The 18,873-nt window shown below is 37.7% G+C and overlaps 1 protein-coding gene across 1 annotated transcript; it reads right to left on the bottom strand.

Annotated features, from left to right (window-relative positions):
• Window positions 1-912: 912 nt before the first annotated feature.
• On the bottom strand, window positions 913-11,084 carry has2 (hyaluronan synthase 2). Its single transcript, XM_026284402.1, has 4 exons — window positions 10,593-11,084; window positions 5,760-6,386; window positions 4,036-4,137; window positions 913-3,066 (listed from the first exon to the last, which is right to left on the bottom strand). The coding sequence occupies exons 2-4, from the start codon at window positions 6,384-6,386 to the stop codon at window positions 2,137-2,139; spliced, it is 1,659 nt and encodes a 552-aa protein (XP_026140187.1). The 5' UTR covers window positions 10,593-11,084; the 3' UTR covers window positions 913-2,136.
• Window positions 11,085-18,873: the final 7,789 nt, after the last annotated feature.

Genomic DNA, 18,873 nt, shown 5'->3' with positions numbered 1-18,873 from the left:
CGACATTCCCATTTCAGGGAATAGTCTTTTAGTGGAACTTATTCAGTATGCACCAGCATTGGTACAGTAGTGCCACATGGCATGCATCCTGTCAGCCACATGCAACCTTCATAAAAGTACACATGCTCACAGACAGCATTACAATAAACTTCCATAAATTCTGCAACGCCCAGTAAGGTCTTGACCGCGATAAATTTGCCCTATTCTTTACATGACTGGAGCTTTCAGATGGAAGCCTCTCCACCTGTGGCCAAGTGGAGGAGCACAGCCCAAAGCTGAAGCTGCCAAGACTACACAAAGTCTGGGATGAGGAATTTTTTGGACAGCCAAGGAAGATGGCTCCTGAGTTCATGCCGTCATCAGCCCATGCAGGTTTTCCAAGAGTGCCATGGGCACAATTCAAAGTTGTCAGCAGTGTTTGAGATGGATTTCGCCTGCCAAGTCTACGGCTACGAACAGAATAATGAACTCTTTTTACAGAACTGTGAGTTTCATCTCTAGTCTGACCCATGAAATCATCTTTGATTTATAGACCTACATGACAGCTTGCATTGAGGGATTACACTGCAGCGCTGCAGACATCTTTAAGTGCTTAGTCTAGACTCGGGCTACGTGGTTGCTCCATCCTGCTTACAATGTATATATCATAAACAAAAAGCATTGCCATGGCAATCTTCCTTCCTGATACCGCGTGAAAATAATTGTTCTATTCATCCCTCATCAGTCGCTGATTAAATAAAACGAAGGCCAAGTAAGGTTTGAGGTCTCAGGAATTCCCCTACTCACTATACTTACAGAAGCCACAATTACAGAGAGAGAAACAAAAAACAGATTCATCAGGTCATGTATTTATTTTTCAAGGACAAGATGCTTACAAAGGAAACAGATACGAATACGAATGGATACGAATTATAAAGTATTTTATTTGATTTGGCACAAACACAAAAGTGCTTTATGACAATACTGCCTTAGTAAAAGCCCTCATCAATTACAATCCATAGTTGATATGCACTTCAAATCATAATGTTCTTAAAAATTTGGTAAACATTTTGTAAATAAAATCAGGGGTTCTCCAGGAAATTAAGGCATGGGCATCACTGGAAAAGCTTTCTTGCAAATGTTCTGGACATTGATGGATGACATAAGATTATGTGAAATAATAACAATCACAAGAGGCATCTGTGCCTCATTTATATGCAAATGCTCTTGTGTCACGTTCTGGACGATTTACATAGCAACGTGATATTGGCACATGCTGAAATTGCATAGATTGTGTAGGACTGTCAATTATTTCGACAGGACAATTCAAAAATTCAACCGAACCAGCATACGATAATTTCAAATTACAAATATTTTGCGGAGAAACACATAAGAAAGCTATAACCCATTATGCTGTATAAATAGACTGGTCTTCCCTCCACATAATACTTATCATAATAACACAGGTTCATCGCCTTCTTGTCAATGAATAACTTATCTCTAGATTTGCCTTTTATTGCTGTCATCACAGAGACAAATCCAGCTTCTGAATTTCACATTTTGGTCAGATAGGCAAGTCTTAAAGAGTTACACTTCCTACTATTTATTGAAAATAGAGAATCTTTGGTGGCAAAGCAAAAAATAAAAGTCTATATAAAAGGCATTAAAATACATTATGCAAATGCAAAGTACAGCACAATCAAAAAAAAAAACTCAGAAGTTCTGTTTTGGATTTCAGTTTAAAAACGTATACATAAAATATTTTTTAATATATAAAAACAAGTTAAAATTAAAAATCATAAGTTAAGAAAAAAGAGTCTCGTCAGACTCTATCCCAAATACTCACACAATGCAAACATAACCACTGAGGTATTTCGTTCCTTAAAGTTCTATATCAAGAATTATGCATAATGAGAGTGATACGTGAAAAGTGCAAAGAAGTTGTCATTTGGTGGTGGAATACTAAAACATCAAGAGTGTCAAAGCTCACACATTGCAAAGTTTTTCCTCTATCACTTCAAAGGAATATCCTTAGTAACAGACACAGCAGCAATGATGTCTCCTCACTTCCTGTCACCTGTGGACAGCCGCTTTAAGATAGCAGTCTGAGATTGTTTTTAATGTAAACGTAGAAAGGACGAAGGGCACTGGGAAATACTATACGTCAAGAACCATATCATACTGTTGTCCTTTCTTCCTCTTGCCACACTTCATAATGAGGACAGCGTACAAAGTCAAGAACACGACCCAGTAGCTGGCATACACAATTGCGCCGATTATCAAAATCACTTTTTCGGACTCTGGAAAAGGCTTTCGTGTCTCTTGGATTATTGTATAAATAATGCCAACAAAAAGAATGGTGAACCAAACTGATATCGGAATAAGTCCGATAAAGTTCACTACCACGGTCTTCCTTCCAGACGTTCCCCAACCGGATTTGTTTATGGTGGCTATTGCGAACATCTTTGCTGGAAGCAGACTCGACATGTATAACACTGAGTAGAAGGACATGAAGACCATGACGATGTTTCCGCGGAGGCAACTTGCGAACGAAGACTTGATGAGCGCCACCACCTGGACGATCAGCAGGAACAGAAGAATATTCCAGATCCTGCCCTGGTAGAAGAGCTGGATCGCAGTGGCGATGAGAAAGAAGGGGAAGAAGCCGGTGATGACGGCTTCGTAGGTCATCCACAAGTGGTGCTTGTGAAACCACATGGAGTTGTAAAGCCACTCTCTGAAATACGATTTACTCCAGCGGGTCTGCTGGTTGAGCCAGCGTAGGTAGGTAATGGGTGTCTCGGTCAAGCACTTGGAGCGGGCGGTGTATTTTGTGGCATATCCCAGGCTCAGGACTCGGTTGGTCAGGTGGCGGTCATCGCCAAAACTGCAGTGGCTTCCCATGAATGTCTGATTGTACCAGTCCTCCAGGAACTCATGAAGCAGGGAGTTCCTGTACATCCCCAAGGGCCCGCTGATACATTGAACACACCCAAAATATGACTGGCAAGCTCTTTCGATGTTGAACGCCATCCAATATCTCACACTGCTGAGGAAGGAGACCCACGATTCATATTTGTTCAGAATCTAGAGGGACAGAAAAACAAACAGGATTAGAAATCAAAGGGAATCCACAGTTCAACATACATAATGACATATGTGTGTCTTGGTCACCTGCCACATATGGAAATAACACCGAATGTACATTGAAACACAAAAAATCGGTGAGAAACTAGTAATGATCTAAAGGTTCTTTGTACAGGATGCACGGTAAAATGCATTTCTGCTGACATATAAAGTATATTTAAGTACTTTGAACAACTTTATCGATTCCCCCTGTCTCCTCCACCCCAAAAAACAACAACTGTCCTGACTATAAATCTGAAGACTGGAGTGGGGGGAAACCCTGATTTCATATGTTAAACAGATTTTTTTTTCAGTTCATGTCGCTATACTGAAGTCTTACTCTGTATGTTACCCACAAACAGTATGCTTTCTTTAATTCTGACCTCCGGTTTCACAGACTAGTCCCAGAGTAGAATGCATGTCTGGGTTATTTTAACTAAAAAAAAAAACTTGCACTGACAGATCTTAAAATATGTCAGTCCCATTGTTTTGTCTCAAGATGCAAATCCTCAGTGGTTTTATCTAAGGCACATTTATAAAAGTTAATTAAATGTCATAATTGATCTATGGCCTAATCCTGTCTTAATCTAAGCCCTATCTTTAAAACCAGGCCTAATACAGATTTATAATAGCAAATCCATTAATGATCAAAAGGAAGAATTTTCTGAATTTTCCCACATGGATATTACGCAATGGCTTTTGTCACTGCATTAGCTAAAATATCAAACCAAGTGGTATCTACAAATAAATAACTTCTCAGAATGAACAGCCAATTGGTTTTGATTGATTGATTGATTGAGTCATACTTAGACCAACACTAAAACTCAATTTTGGACATTTAAAAAAAAAAAAAAAATCTTATTTATGCTTATGTAATATGAATTATTGATTATGTAGATTGATACATTAAAACCGCAAGAGAACACATACCTGCACATCTCCACCTACTCCTCCAACCATGGGATCTTCTTCCAAAACCTTCACCATCTCCACTGAGGAGGCCGGGTCTAACATGGTGTCTGAATCACATACCTGCATCCAGCACAATATAGATACATCAATAAAGGATACACATGGTTTACCCTTAAAAATAAAACTGCATACAGTAGTGCATTTTACATATGCTTGAACAAAATGTTCTCCTGAAAATTAAGTTAAACCAGAGTTTGCACCACATGCACTGATGCATCACACTGTTAAGCAAGATACAAGATGCCTAATATCATCATTAATATGATGTGTTCCTTCAAAGAGATCTTTGGTGAATATATATATATATATATATATATATATATATATATATATATATAGAAACCAGCTTGTCTTTGGTTGAGTGGTCACGATGAATCAAAAGTGCTGCTAAATATGTTGGGACAAGAATATCAATCTCTCCCAGAGGTAATTTTAATCATTAAGTTCTGGCTTACATGTTCAGTTATAGGGCCAAACATTTAAGCGTATTAAACACAAGCACACACTGTTCAAATTTTAGTAGAGATTTGGTTTTAAGTGTTCTAACATTAAAACATTTAAGCAAGCATCGACCAGAAGTTATCTAGCTTTTTCCAGGGAAAGTCATGTATGCCACTTTGCTTTTACAACTAAACCCCGTAGTGAGACTAACCAGAGGCCAAGTAGCAAGATCAGTGATAAGTTAAACACAATTAGGCCTCTACACTCAGAGCAAAGGTCAGGGATCTCATTGGAACCAGGTGGCATGTGGATAAAATAACATCATGTGTTCAGTATACAAAGGAGCTTTCACAAAATTACCCATAAATGACAGCTTCGGGTTTACCTTTCTCAGAGACTGTTCACACAGAACACGTACTTAATTTTCAACTTGACGCAAATGTTCAGAAATGTGATGTTTATGCATCAAACGGCCAAATATGTAGTGTATGTTTACATAGAAAAACAACTAACTGAAACGCAAAAACATTCTGTGAGAACTGACGTTCAAATGTTCTTCTAAGTGTTGAGTTTGGTGAGCTTTGGCGAGCTAATCTTTCTTACATCAAAAGTGATTGCACAATTGTTTGGATTACATAAGAGGACATTCAATCAATAGTTTGCTGATAAATCTTAAGAAAGACATTTGCTGCAAATGGTTTGAACAAAAGTAAATATTCTCACGTAGTGTTCTACCAAAGTCTATTTTGTGATGTGAAAACCCATGTATACAGCTGTTCTCAACTCCAAAATAATTAGCCTCCTTTGGTTGGAGCTTGTAAAAATTAAGGAGCTGGAATTATGTTTAGAATAAACCACCACAGAAAAAGTCCTAGGGGTTTAATGCATTTATGTGACTTATTTATGAACATGTATTTATGTGACACGTTCCCTTGAGTTAAATAACCACTTAATGTCATGAGCTAGTAGTATGTGCTTCGAGATGGCATGGAAAATACCAGCCATCTGTTCTGGAAATGCCAGAAATATCCCAGAGATATGCAAACGAATTCCCACAGAAGTCCCTCAATGAACAGCATCAGTGTTAACCAGGAATGTACTTTCCTCACTCTCAGTTCACTACATGCTTCAGCCTAGCATCCACTTATGGACTCACAAAAGCTTCTTTGTACAATTTGCCTGTGTTGCCCTCGTTTACTTGGCTAGGCAAGGCTTGAGCCGCCTGAGAGAGATAGACTCACCTGTACGTAGTCAACACTTCTTCCCAGGGTTTTGAAGGCGGTGTACATGACCTCCCTCTTCCCGCCCCACTTCTGCATGATGCACACACACTTATTGTTGAGAACCAGACGAGAAATGTGCTGCAAGCTCTCAGCATACGATTCTTCGGTTTCCTCCGCTCCTTTCTGATGGTAGTTGCTTTTCCAAATGTATGTGGCTGCCTTGTCCCGGCCCATGATGTCCCGAAAGATCTCCATCATGTAGCAGTCATCATCATTGTTCCCATCGATAACCATAATAACTTTTATCCCAGGGTAGGTGAGTCTTTTCACCGATAATAAACACTTTTTCAGGTAGTTGGGGTCTTCCTGATAGGCTGCGATGCAAAGGGCCAATGACTTGTTGAGTTTGATCGGTGTTTCCAGGGAACGTTTCATGTTCCTGTGTTCCAGTAGAGCAAACAAGCTCTGGATGATGAGGTGAACGACTAAAATTGCCCCATAAAGACCAAAGGACAAGTAGTTGCCTGCAGTCGTTATGAGCTTATACCCCATGATATAAGCAGTAGAGATTCCCACAAGCAGCGAAATGCCGAACAGTGTCGTCCCAACAATCCTCAAGTAGGTGATCCCTTTATCACATCTCATCTGAAACAACAATAGGACATTGAGGGGTGAATATTATGATTTGCAAGTACTGGACCAAATATGTTCTTCTGAAGAATGTCCAGTGTTGTTTTGGACCCAACTGACTTTTATTGTACAGACAAAGACTTGAACTCGTCACACAGGTTTGGAATGGCACAAGGGTAGTTAAATGAACACAGTATTTAATTTTTTGCCAGAGCCATCCCTTTAAGAACAACTTATTAGACAGCACTCATAAATGAAATTAAAGCGGATGTGTGGACAGCTTTGTGGTAATGATGACAGACTTTTGCTCCTATGGAAGCATAAAATACATGCATCTGTTCTCACCGCATAAGTGACAGTATTTTTCGGACGGCATCATTTTTCTTCCTCTTTTCCTAACCCTAACCCGTCTTTAAGACCATTTGTTCCAAGTTTCCTTGCTAATGCAGTTCCCCATCTGCTTGGCAGACGTGACTATGCAGCACCACCCACTGACATCATCTGTTTATATCTCCGTGGGAACGCATGAACAGTGAAATTTAGATTTCAGAGGGCTCTACTTAAGACCCTTTGTCTTGTTACTGCTGAACATGGCCATTGCATTAATGATGGCGTCTTGTTTTATCGACTCAAATCTCGTTTCTTCTTTGACATCGTCCCTCTTGGTTTCGATTATAAAGCGGTTCTGGCCTGGGAGGGAGGTTGATATGATGGACTACAGCACAGTGTGAGTTGAACTGGCACGTGTCATAGCCTTTAACGTCATCCTGCATGTTTACAAGGCCCTCTGGACCCTCCAAACCCCACCTTATACGCATAGACACGTGCAAGCCTGTTGGATTAAGGGGAGCATGTGGTGTTAATGTCTCAAACGCCTGTACTGCTCTCAGGGTATCCCCAAACCTGCTTTCATGTCTTGTTTAAACTCTAGGTGAACCCAGACGGCTCATTTGAAAGTGCTAGGGCTGCTGACAAGACAAAATGTAGCCCACGCCTAAGAGGACACTGACACTTATCATGGCCGTACAGGATATCAGAAGCATTGTCTTTGTCGATGTCCTAATTTCTCATCTTTATACAAATTGGTAAAGGCTTTGCATCTCTAAGGTTGAATGTACAGGGTTTACATGTGCAGATTGACTCATCTTGTTGTGAATGCGGGTGTGCACCCCATTAGAGAATCCCGTCGATGAAATGGTCCTGTGTGAAACATTTGCCATCAGTAGATTTTGTCTGACTGAATGAAATATGGTAATTTGGCTCATTCACACCAATTACGATAACTATCAAGTATAATAAGAAAGACCAAACCACATCAACAATGGTAATGACACAGAGTACCGATATTGTTGGAATCAATGATAACCACAACAGTCAAACAGAATTCACCTAAATTTAGAGAGCATTTAATATGACAAAACTTCAGCATGCATTTATAATAAACAATGAAATCATCCCTTGTTGTGAATGCTAATATAGTTATCGTTATCTTTGTTGTTATCTTTCTAGAACACGTTAAATATATAATGTTTGCCTAAATGACATGTATATTATCTCATGTATATTATCTGGCTGTGATCCAGGAGAGCAGGGAGGAGATACAAAGTGTCAAGGAGCACTGATAGTTGAATCACCCTCAATGAGGAAAACTATAACTTCAGCTTTGAAGGTAGATGAAATATTACAGTGCAGGAAAAGTACATTTGCACTAGCCAAGAGAGACCCAGATGTGTAATGTTCCCTGAACGCCATCAGAAAATGAGTCTGCTTCTTTGAAAGTATATATGTATAGAAATATTATTCATTTAGAGAGGATTTATACACTATGCTTGAACGTAGGGGGAGGTAGATTGTGTAGCTTAATAGAGGATTTGTTCATCTTTATCCTCAGATTTGGAGGAGCTTTCCTTTAGACAAAGCTTCATTTAAAACACAATAACTTGTGAAGGGCCATCAACGAGGCAGGAAATCCATGGCTCAGAGCTTAACACTCCTTTTGGGGAAATTGGATAGAGTAGTAGAGGATTGTTTTTATTTAGCAACAGTGGATCCTGTTAGAGTTGTCTTCCAAAATTAGCAAAACAAGTACTTAGGTGATATGTTGATCCTTTGTAATCTATCCCATTTAAATTTAGATATTCAAATATTAAATAATAAAAACGAATAAAATATAAAATAACTTACATTTCTCAAAAAAGAAAGATAGCTCTAAAAGACTGATGCAAACTTGAGGGTAGAATAAACTCGAGTTGTTTCACTGAAATTGTGTTGGTGGGAATTTTGGCACAGACACAAAACTAGAGACACTGCCTCGTTGCACGTCCTGCTCATCTGAGATACTCCAGTGTTCTCTCAGGCATTGAAGGAAGCTTCTGCTTCTCCGAAGTGGGTGGTTCTGAGATGATGGGGAACTTGGGGATCTGCCACGGCCACCTCCCAGAGGAACTATCCAACCACTAGCGCTGAGACACATCCATCACTCTGCCATGTCCCTGTGGTGTGTTCTTGTTAGACACTGTGGCCGCCATGTTCGCTGCTGTTCAGGCTCCTGCCCCCTGGCTTAGTGCTAAATTCTGCCTCTAAACCCGTTTCTACCTTTCAACCTTCCAGGATTCTCAAACCTTACTAGGTCTCACATTCAATCCCAAAATAAAACAATGTTTTTCTAATGGTTAAGACTGTCAGAAGAAATAATGTGGCATTTCCACAAGTTGTTATCAAGTGCCTTGAGGGCTAACTGCAATTAGGTTATTGTATGAACTCAAACAGCCACTAGAAGTCCCATGGACTTGACATAACTTCTGCTGCCTGTAGTAGACTGTGGTGAACAGCTGGGTCTTATCTTAGGCACATGGACAAGGTTGTAGCATTTTGACCTCCAACCGCAGCCTAATTTTCAATGAAACAATCACACACCCAGCACATTTACAACAGTAAAGTCTGGCATCTAATTATATCAAAGTAGCATTTGTAGTGTTAAGATACTGCAAAGCTTTTCCCATTATATGATCATATGATAACTTTGAAGATTAGATGACTGTAAAAATACATTGTGAAAATGCAAATGTTTTGGGAAACATCTGAGAAACTATTGTTTTAAGGAGGAATTGATGTATGTTTAAGCAGAACACAACCCATTGTTGGCATTGGGAGGTCTGACCCCTCTAATTAAGGCTTGAACCCCCCAAAGAAAGTCAAAACAAAAGCATGTATTCTTGTAACTTCAAGTATATGTACGTTTCAGTAGCCTTTTCAAACAACTGCATAATTAGATTACAAGTTAGCCAGATCACACTACAAAAGCTGATGAACAAAAGTCCTGTTGGCTTGAAGAGGTTACCATGGCAATAGTAGACTGCTTGAAAGTTTAGGATTAGTTTTTGATGGTGCTTCGAAACGTATACATAGCCTATCAGTTTACACTCTCTATAACATTTTTAAGCAGTTTAGAAATAAGGACAAGAAAAATGAAAGGTAATTAAAATTAATTGCTTCCCGAAAATGTGGTTAAATTAAACCGACACGTGTAGAAAAGGTTTCTGTTTAGTTTATATTATCCATTTGTTTCACACATTACCATGAAAACTCCTGAGGGAGCCTACTGAAAAGCGTCATTGGCAGATTGCGTCACCCTCAGTTTTACGGCTTCTGCTGGATCGCGCGCGCAATATCTTTTCTGCTCTGCTATTGGTCAGAGGGTCCATATGGTGTTTAATTAGCCAATAGCCCTGGTAGAATCGCAAGTACTGAATAAATGTTTTAAATATATCAAGCTGACATTGTTTAGTAGCCCCACTTTTATTGAGAAAAATAACATCTTTAAAAATGTACAAATACGAAACCTGTCAGAAAGAGCAGCTGATGTGCACAGGTTTACCAATGATTCAAGAGAAGCAAATGCGAAGTAAACTAGTCTAGATGAATAATATTCCAGAACAAAATACCCGCTGTTATTTATCAGCTGTACTGCTGAGTGGTGTTACTCGGAAATATGATATTAAACAGGCAGCTACAACCTGTAGGACTTTGAAAAAAATGGCACGTGTAGGTATTGCAATCACTTATGGCTGAACTCCATTCATTCAAATTTATTTCCCCTTAAAATTGTTTAAACTAACTCCGTACCAACATTAAATTAATGAAAAGAAACTATTCATCTAACAGAACAACGTTTGTCATTTGAACGAGTTATATATTAAATGAATCATGATCATACAGTACCTTGGAGCAGCTGTGTGGAGATGTCCCGTTAGTTTAACAGGGATGCTGTCCGAAGAGGCTCTGCGCGCTCCAGACACTGGACAAAACTTCCCATGCAAGTTTTTTGGATCAAATACAGAAGACACCGGCATGGAGCATCTAAAAACAAAGATGTGCAGTATCCACGTTTTCCAGAAAACGAATGAACATAAAAGTTTCTCGATTCCTCCAATACATTAGAGTGTAGTTTGCATCAGTCTGCTCTGATGAGGTCTGTTGGAGCATCTTGGCAGTTCATTCTGACGTTGTCAGCTGTTAAAATCATAAAAGTTATCCAACAGTAGTCAATGTTGGTGACTATAAATGTAACTCATTCAAGTTTTTCCAAGCGTACAGGTTGAAGCTGTGAACTGTCCTGCCCTGTCCTTTTCTGCGTCTAATTTCTTCCAGACGCTTTAACTTTATACTTCTTGTAAGCCATGCATTTGTAAGACTCTTTTAACCGGGCAGGGGTTTGGACTTGTTTTAAAAGGGGGTTGGTTGGGGACGAGGAGGAGTGAACATCTAAGAGAAAAAAAGCGCTGCCCATTCAAACTTCCGAAATGGGGGTGGGTATGAGTTAATCAAGCAATTTGCCAAACAGTCTTCAGCTAAAAAAAAAACAAAAAAAACGTCAAGCTGTATAATAATAATAATAATAATAATAAACAAATAAATAAAAAAATAAAGTTCAATTATTAAGAGGATTAATTATGAAATGATAATTACTAGGAATATCTATGAAAAAATAAATGAATAAATGTATTCCTACTAAATGCATACAACCAAAAAATTTGTTTTGGAACATTCTGAGTATTATTTACCTAAATGCATTAAAAATCAGACGCTATTTTGTCAGTTTTTAGTAGAATACAGTTAATCAAACACGCATGAGAAGTTTTTTTTGGTCTTTGATTCTCAGTTGCGCTTGTGATTGTGAGGGCAGGAGGCGCAACACACATATTTACCACAAGAGTGCGCCACGCAATTCTAAATCTGTTCACATTAACAGCAGCGAAAGTTGATTTGCAATACTGATCCGTGATGCAGATTACAATGTGGGCCAAAAGCAATGTAACAATTTATTTGATATATGCATATGCTATTCTTTTCTTTTCTTTTTTGTATGTCTTTCTTTCTTTCTTTCCATGAAAACACACACATAGATTAATATTGAGCAATCTTTCACTCAGCACAAGAACATAATCAGTTAAAAAAAATGAACAAATAAATAAACCAACAAATAACTTATAGCAAAGTAACCTACTCATTTGTTCATTATTTGTTTATGTCTGCTTTGCTTCTTTCCTCCAATTCCCTACTAGGTTCAAAAGAGATTTTCTGCGCAGCAGGGACAGCACGCAGACAGGCATTGGTGAGGTCCATTCATGTGCAAAGGTTAAAAGGTGTTAATTTGGGCCACTGTTTATTTGAACAAGGATTCACGGTAATGGTCCAAATAAGCAACCGGACTGAGGAAGAGGATGGCATCCTCTGCTATGTGACTCTGTAGGATAAAGCATGGCAAACAGGAGGACGCTGGACTCCTCCAGCAGACTGCAGAGGTGCTGAAGGATGGAGGATAATGAGTCTCAGCTTCACAGTTGGGGTTCTTTGACCCTTAACTGACTTTGATGAAGAGCAACCACATGTTTTGCTGACTCGTTTAAAAAAGCATAGACTTCAGTGTACAGTACAGCATTGTGTTCCATACGTATGGATCTTATCCTGTCAGGCACCCCAAACATCACCTGGGGGCTTGTGCCTCTTATAGAAATCCGAGATAACTCTCTTTTTAGTTTTAGTTCAGCAGACGTTCATGGTTTTTCTTGATTTCACTTGGAACGATGGCTTCTTTAGAGTACATGTGCAACTCATTTAGCATTTTGTTTAGATCAAAGATGCTGATATTGTTATTGTTCTCTGTGTGTTTAGATCTTGGACATGAAGAGAAGGGTTTAGATGGTTCCACTGGTAGTTTAAAATGCGTGTTTGGACCACATCTACTTTAGTTGGTTTCTTTCCAAAATCAGCTTCTACATCAGGCCAGAAATCATCGAAAAAACTTTTTTGTCTCTCAGTCAAAATTTTTGACATCTAGGGTGGCAGACAGGAAAGAAAGTTAAGTGTGCATGAACAAAGCCCCAGTCATTGAGATTGATTGCTGCTTATCTGCTGCTCATGTATTACGTCTCCCCTCAGGTCCCCTTTAGACTGGCCTTAATTTGTATTTAAGATAGTCCTGCTCTTTTACCGAAACCACAAGTGTTAAATAAATATGCCATTTAACAGTGGGTAGATTTTAATGTTTTCCTTTGGAGGCTGATCCTCGCCCCCTTTGAGATGATTGCTCAGTTCCTCACTACTGAAAGCAATGCTTTGCTGAAATATATAATTGAAATAAACTGTGAATAAATGCAAAAAAAATAACAAAACATTTTATTTTATTTAATAGATGTCATTATGGCCTTTTCACAACATTCACAAAATTATTTGTTTTGTCAACCAAAAATCATCCTCGGTTTATATTACTATGTTAGTGCTTGAGATCTGCCTGTCTGTTTCTCATCCATCTATCTATCTATCTATCTATCTATCTATCTATCTATCTATCTATCTATCTATCTATCGTTCTAATAACTAGCCATTAACTTTTTTTTTTTTTTTTTTTTTACAAATAAGGCTTTGTCCAGCCAACAAAAATATTGAAGTTTAATTTTTGTTGTTAAAAGTTACAGTTATTTACATTTATTTAGACGTTCAGGCCATTTTTCATCATCACCCTCAATCCAATTCCCATTCATTTTCATTATACAGTAGATGAATAGATGTCATTAAGGCCTATTCAGGGCTTTGTTAAGCCAACATTCAGAGTTTATTGCTAAAAATTACAGTTATTTACATTTCCATTCAAATTCATTATAGATGAATAGATGTCATTAAGGGCTATTCACAACATTCCCCAGAAGAAAATTTGTTTTGTGAAGGAAAATGATCCTCATTTATTTCATTTATATTCAAATTATTCTACGAAATGTAACCTCTTCAAATACATTTTTGAATTCCCTACACTCTAAAAAATAAGGGTGTCTATCTATCTATCTATCTATCTATCTATCTATCTATCTATCTATCTATCTATCTATCTATCTATCTATCTATCTATCTATCTATCTATCAACCTTAAACACCTCTTTTTTTAAACTTTCAAACAAGGTTTTGTCACAACAATAGCATTCAAAATATTGTAATTTGGTATTTTTCGTGCTGCTTCTGTACAATTTAAGGTAACTAAATGGGATAAAAAATTCATTCAAGAAAAATTAAAACAAGAAAAATCCTGAACGTTTCCTTAATTATTATTCAGGATTTCATAATAAGCAGTTCTCAGTGCACTTCTGCTCGACACACAAGCCTTGCCAAGATGACGATCAGAGATTATAATGTGGATTGAAGTAACTCGGTCACGGCCAGTGATCTTCCAGTGTGTAAGTGAAGATCGTGTCTTCTGCTTCCTTGTGCAAGCGCTCTGTTTTGACAGTGAAAACTGTGTGAGTAATGAGTAGAAGTGCCTTTTGAACTTTAAAGCAAAGCACCTTACTCACATTTTCCAGAAGTGCATCCGGTGGCTCGGCTATCATCTGTGGACAATAACTGGTCCTTTCACTGAGAGGTGATTATCATCAGACGATCAGACGTGGGAGAGCTGTGCTAAGAATGAGGGCATTGAGCTCAGAGTGTGCCTCTACAACATGTGTTTCCTCAGTGTGTCACTGTGTGTGTGGGATGTTTGTGTGTGTGTGCGTGTTGAGAAACAGAGATAAAATCAGGTCCACTATACTCCACCCTGTCTGTTTTGCGGTCTCCATGGTGAGTGATGTTAGCATGGCACAGAACAGAATTAAGACAAACTGATTTCATTATAAAAATGCAATTTGAATATTTTCTTTTCATTATGCTTCAGAGATGATTTAGGGTCACCCTTAAAGAAATAGTCTGGGTTCAATACAACTTGAGCCAATCATCAGCATTTGTGGTGTAGTGATAGATTAGCATATTAGCATATTTTCTCACAAATCGTTTGAGACTTAAACTATATACTTGACTATATAATTAAAGTTTATTTGGAGTACTACTTGTTCACAATGAATGTTTCCCAATATTAAACGAGTCATATGATGCTTTTTTAAAAGATCATTATTATATATATATACTGTACATTATTGTAGGTCCTCTATGCCCCACCTCTCTCAAACGCATTGTTTTCTACAAAGTCCCTCCTTCCGACAAGCGCAGTCTGCTCTGATTGGTCAACTGACCCAGTGCATTGTGATTGGCCAAACACCACAAGCACTCATGCCCCCTTCCATAATTGCGAGCTTCATCTTTCAAAATAAATGTAAAGACAGTTAATAATCTCCTTGAGTTTTGCCATCAGTTCAAGCCCGAAAGGGGAACAGAGTCACATGACAGACACAGTGATGAAGTTCGTATGTGTTTGCAGTACACAAAACCATGCCTTCTTTCTTTGTGTGAACATTTGGACTGCATTACACAAATATTTCCACATAGTTACGTAGACATGTGGGGGCGTGTTTGAATGAGGAGTTTTAGGAGGGCGTTGCAGAGTCTTAACTTTGATAAAGCATATCTCTTTGGATTTGAGACTTTAGTCTTTGCAACTTTAAGGATCTTCCAAGAGCTTGTAAGACTCCAAAGAGAAAGGAAAAACTGAAATCGCATCTTATGACCCCTTTAAGCCTAAAATATGTTTTAATTTCACTATTGATGAGGACTGTACAATCTTTGAATATATCATTCTTTGATTCCAAAATATGGTATTTAAAGTGTATGTAAAGTATACTTGGAATAGTTATGATTTAGTAAAATCAAATGTACTTCAGTATATCTTTATTTAGACTTCTTCACAATTAAAGTGCATTAAGTACAAAATTAGTTGTTCCATTTTAGCAGACTTTAAATAGACAAGTCTAGTTAACCAGAAGTACAACTGCAGGGTGTTTTTTTATTTAGCACACACATATGTAAATGTATTTGTAGTATGCCTAACATGAAATAAATGTATTTCGAATACATTTTACTGTTTATTTTTTTACTAGGTTTGTTATTGTAAGTAAATACAGTTTTACTAAAAAGTTAGTAGATGATTTTTTCATTCTAAAATCATGTGATCATGCATAAGCCTTGTGATTATACTATTAAAACTGTGAGTATAGTATTATTTACAGATTGGCTCCATTCTAAAAGCCTCATTGTAAATCACATTATTGTTTTTTTAAAGAAAGGAAAAGTCCAAATTTATATTCGAGGCAATCAACATTATCTTTTTAAACCCATTCGATTATTAAACCCAGAATATTCCTTTAATCAAAGTTTTCCTCACTGAAGCATTAGGAAATATGAGCCTATTTGATATTTTGTTTTACTGTTTACACACTGAACCAAGAGTTTTCCTGTCACTGGAAATAAAAGTGATCTACATGTTTATTATTTTTGGCTTTTACGTCCCATACTTTTTTCTTCTTCTGTTGCCGTACATTGTCATTACACGAAGAGGGTCATTAGGCTAAATAATTCAGACTTTTTATTGACTGTGACATGACATATTTTGCTTTGACGGGCAAAATACCAAATTACACACCAAAACCACATTGACTGGATTGGACCAGGGAGCTCTAGATATTAGAAGTTTCACAGCGCTGACTGAAGGTGGATGGGTTTCTTTTTGTTCATTATGGAGTTAATGGAGCTTAGGGGGTCACACAGTTAACCACAGCTGCTTGGGCCGACAGGAAATGCGAGTGCTTCTGTTTATAGTCTTGCTTCCACACTGAAGCACTTCTCTGGGCTTCAAAGCAGCTTTACTGCATGAGTATCCTGCCTGTAGGCTAAATACTCACGGCTCTGGCCTTCGCCAGCATAATTAGATGATTTCTCATAGAGCACTGCACATTTTCACAAAGATTATAGCAAACACCATTGATGCTATAGCGTGATGACTCCTGTAAACGGTAGTGATGAAGCATACCATTCAATTACAAAGCCAGTCCCTTGTGCTCTTGCACCAAAAGGCTGAGAAAGATGGATTGGATATGATTAGGTATCCCCTTTTATGAAGAAAAAATAATGCATACAAGCCAAAAGTGCTTTATTCAATACAGATTGTTTCACAGCAGCTTCACAATAGTATCAAATTCACATTCTGGTTCACAGCTCTAACAAGTCAATAGTGTCATTGTACAGTTCAAGTCAGTTCAGTATTGATTCAGTTCAGCTGTGTAAAATTAATCTGTAATACTGTATGAGTGCATATGTGTATATGCATGTTCAGTATGTCCACATGCTATGAAAAACTCCTGTGCTTCACTGCACTCAACAACAAGCAAAAGACACACAAGAGTAGTGTTTGACATTTTTCATATATGTGTGCAGTTTGGCGTGTATGTGGCTAATTTTTTTTATGTTTGTGTGTAGAGTTACTATGCAAAAAAAAAAAAAATTTATATATATATATATATATATATATATATATATATATATATATATATATATATATATATATTAGAAAAGTTAAAACAGTGTTTGCTTTTGCAAGATGTGTGTGACGTTTTGCATGTTGTGTGTGTGTGTTATGTGTTTTTGTGTGTAGTATTTTGAGAAATGGAGCCATAGCAGCATTTTGAAAAACAAAATGTAATTGCATGCATTTTATTCAGTTTGATTTTAATCAAATATATTGAATTATGTAGTAATCACATATTTTGCCAATATAAAATATGAAAATATATAAATATAAAATATTATGGAAAACATATTTCAGGCATTACATTATTGGATAGGCAACTTCTAGATATTTTCCATGGTGGTCCGGTTGTGCACAACAGCATGATATGTCACAATACAATGAAATCTGTAGCTTGTTTCCATTATGTTGTGCTAATTTCATAGTGTTGTGTCTTGTGTTCATTGTGTTACAGCTTATTTCCACTGCGTTGTTGCTTGTTTTCTTTGTGTTGTGACTAGTTCCGCTGTGTTGTGCTAATTTTGTTGTGGAGATTTTGTTGTATTATCTTTCATCTTGTTTTTTGTTCTTGTTCGTCTTTATTTTTGTCTTTGAACGAAACAACACGTTTTGTGTCTGATAAATGGTTTGCCAACTAACAAATAGTGGTACTTAAAGCTTGGACTGCTCAGATAGAAGGAAAATTTTGTATTATGAAATTATGTAAAGGTTGGGGGGAATGATTGCATTATTTTAAGCACATTTAAAATAATAATAATAATAATAATAATAATCACACACTGTTACAGTGTTACACATAGTTTTTTATTTATTCATTTTGTTTTTACTGATTAGTGTTTTGTTTTATGTTCGTTCTGACTAGTTCTGTTAGTTTAGTTTTGCTCAGTTAAGTTTTGATTTGTATTGTTTCGTGTTGCTTTTTTGTTTAATTATGGTTTGTTTTGCTTTGGGGGTTTCTTGCGTTTGTTGTATTCTTATTAGCTTTGCTTAGCTTAGCTACTCTCAGGGTCAGGGATGGCACTCTTCAGGACTGTAAAAAACATTTCAAATAGCAGGCGATGTGGCTCAATTTGCTGAAGATGATACATAAGCATCCCCATTTGCTAGCCTGCTGAGTGTAAAGTTTATTATTGTCGACCCTTGGCCAGACCCAAAGAAGGACTCCACAGAGATCAAAGAGTTGGGAAACACACCTGAGTCACAAAGTGAAAGTCTGTAAGTCAAGCACATCTCTCACTTAATTGTCGAGTCTTTGGCATTGACGTGAAATTGACTTCAGCTCTGAGAGCACTGTTTTCCTCCCAGTTCTGCTCATGACACATCCTTGATGTGACAAAACAGCTCCGCCTCAAACAGAGCATTAGAAGGACTCTGAAGATTTACACTTTAAGCAACACCCAGGCCTGTTCTTATCACCTCACCAATGATCTGCGGCCCTCTTGGGGTCCCCTCTGTAAGTCACACTGACCTATCACCCCTATGAGCTCATGTTGTGTGATAACAGTCATGTTGAGCTGGAAAAGAGAGTGACCACTGTGAAAGTGTTGCCTTTTTATGAGCTTTGACTCTTCCGACTCCTCCAGCCTTGTGAACCCAGAATGCAGTGTCACGGCAATGGCGTAAATTCACCACCCACTTCCGTCCTCTCCAGAGGGGACGGACAACAGCACGTCAGATTAATAGCATTAAGGGTTGTTACTCATTATGTGAAACTCACTT

Source organism: Carassius auratus, chromosome 16 (assembly GCF_003368295.1).
Source record: "Carassius auratus strain Wakin chromosome 16, ASM336829v1, whole genome shotgun sequence".
Taxonomy (NCBI): Eukaryota; Metazoa; Chordata; class Actinopteri; order Cypriniformes; family Cyprinidae; genus Carassius; species Carassius auratus.
This window is presented reverse-complemented; position numbering and strand designations above follow the sequence as displayed.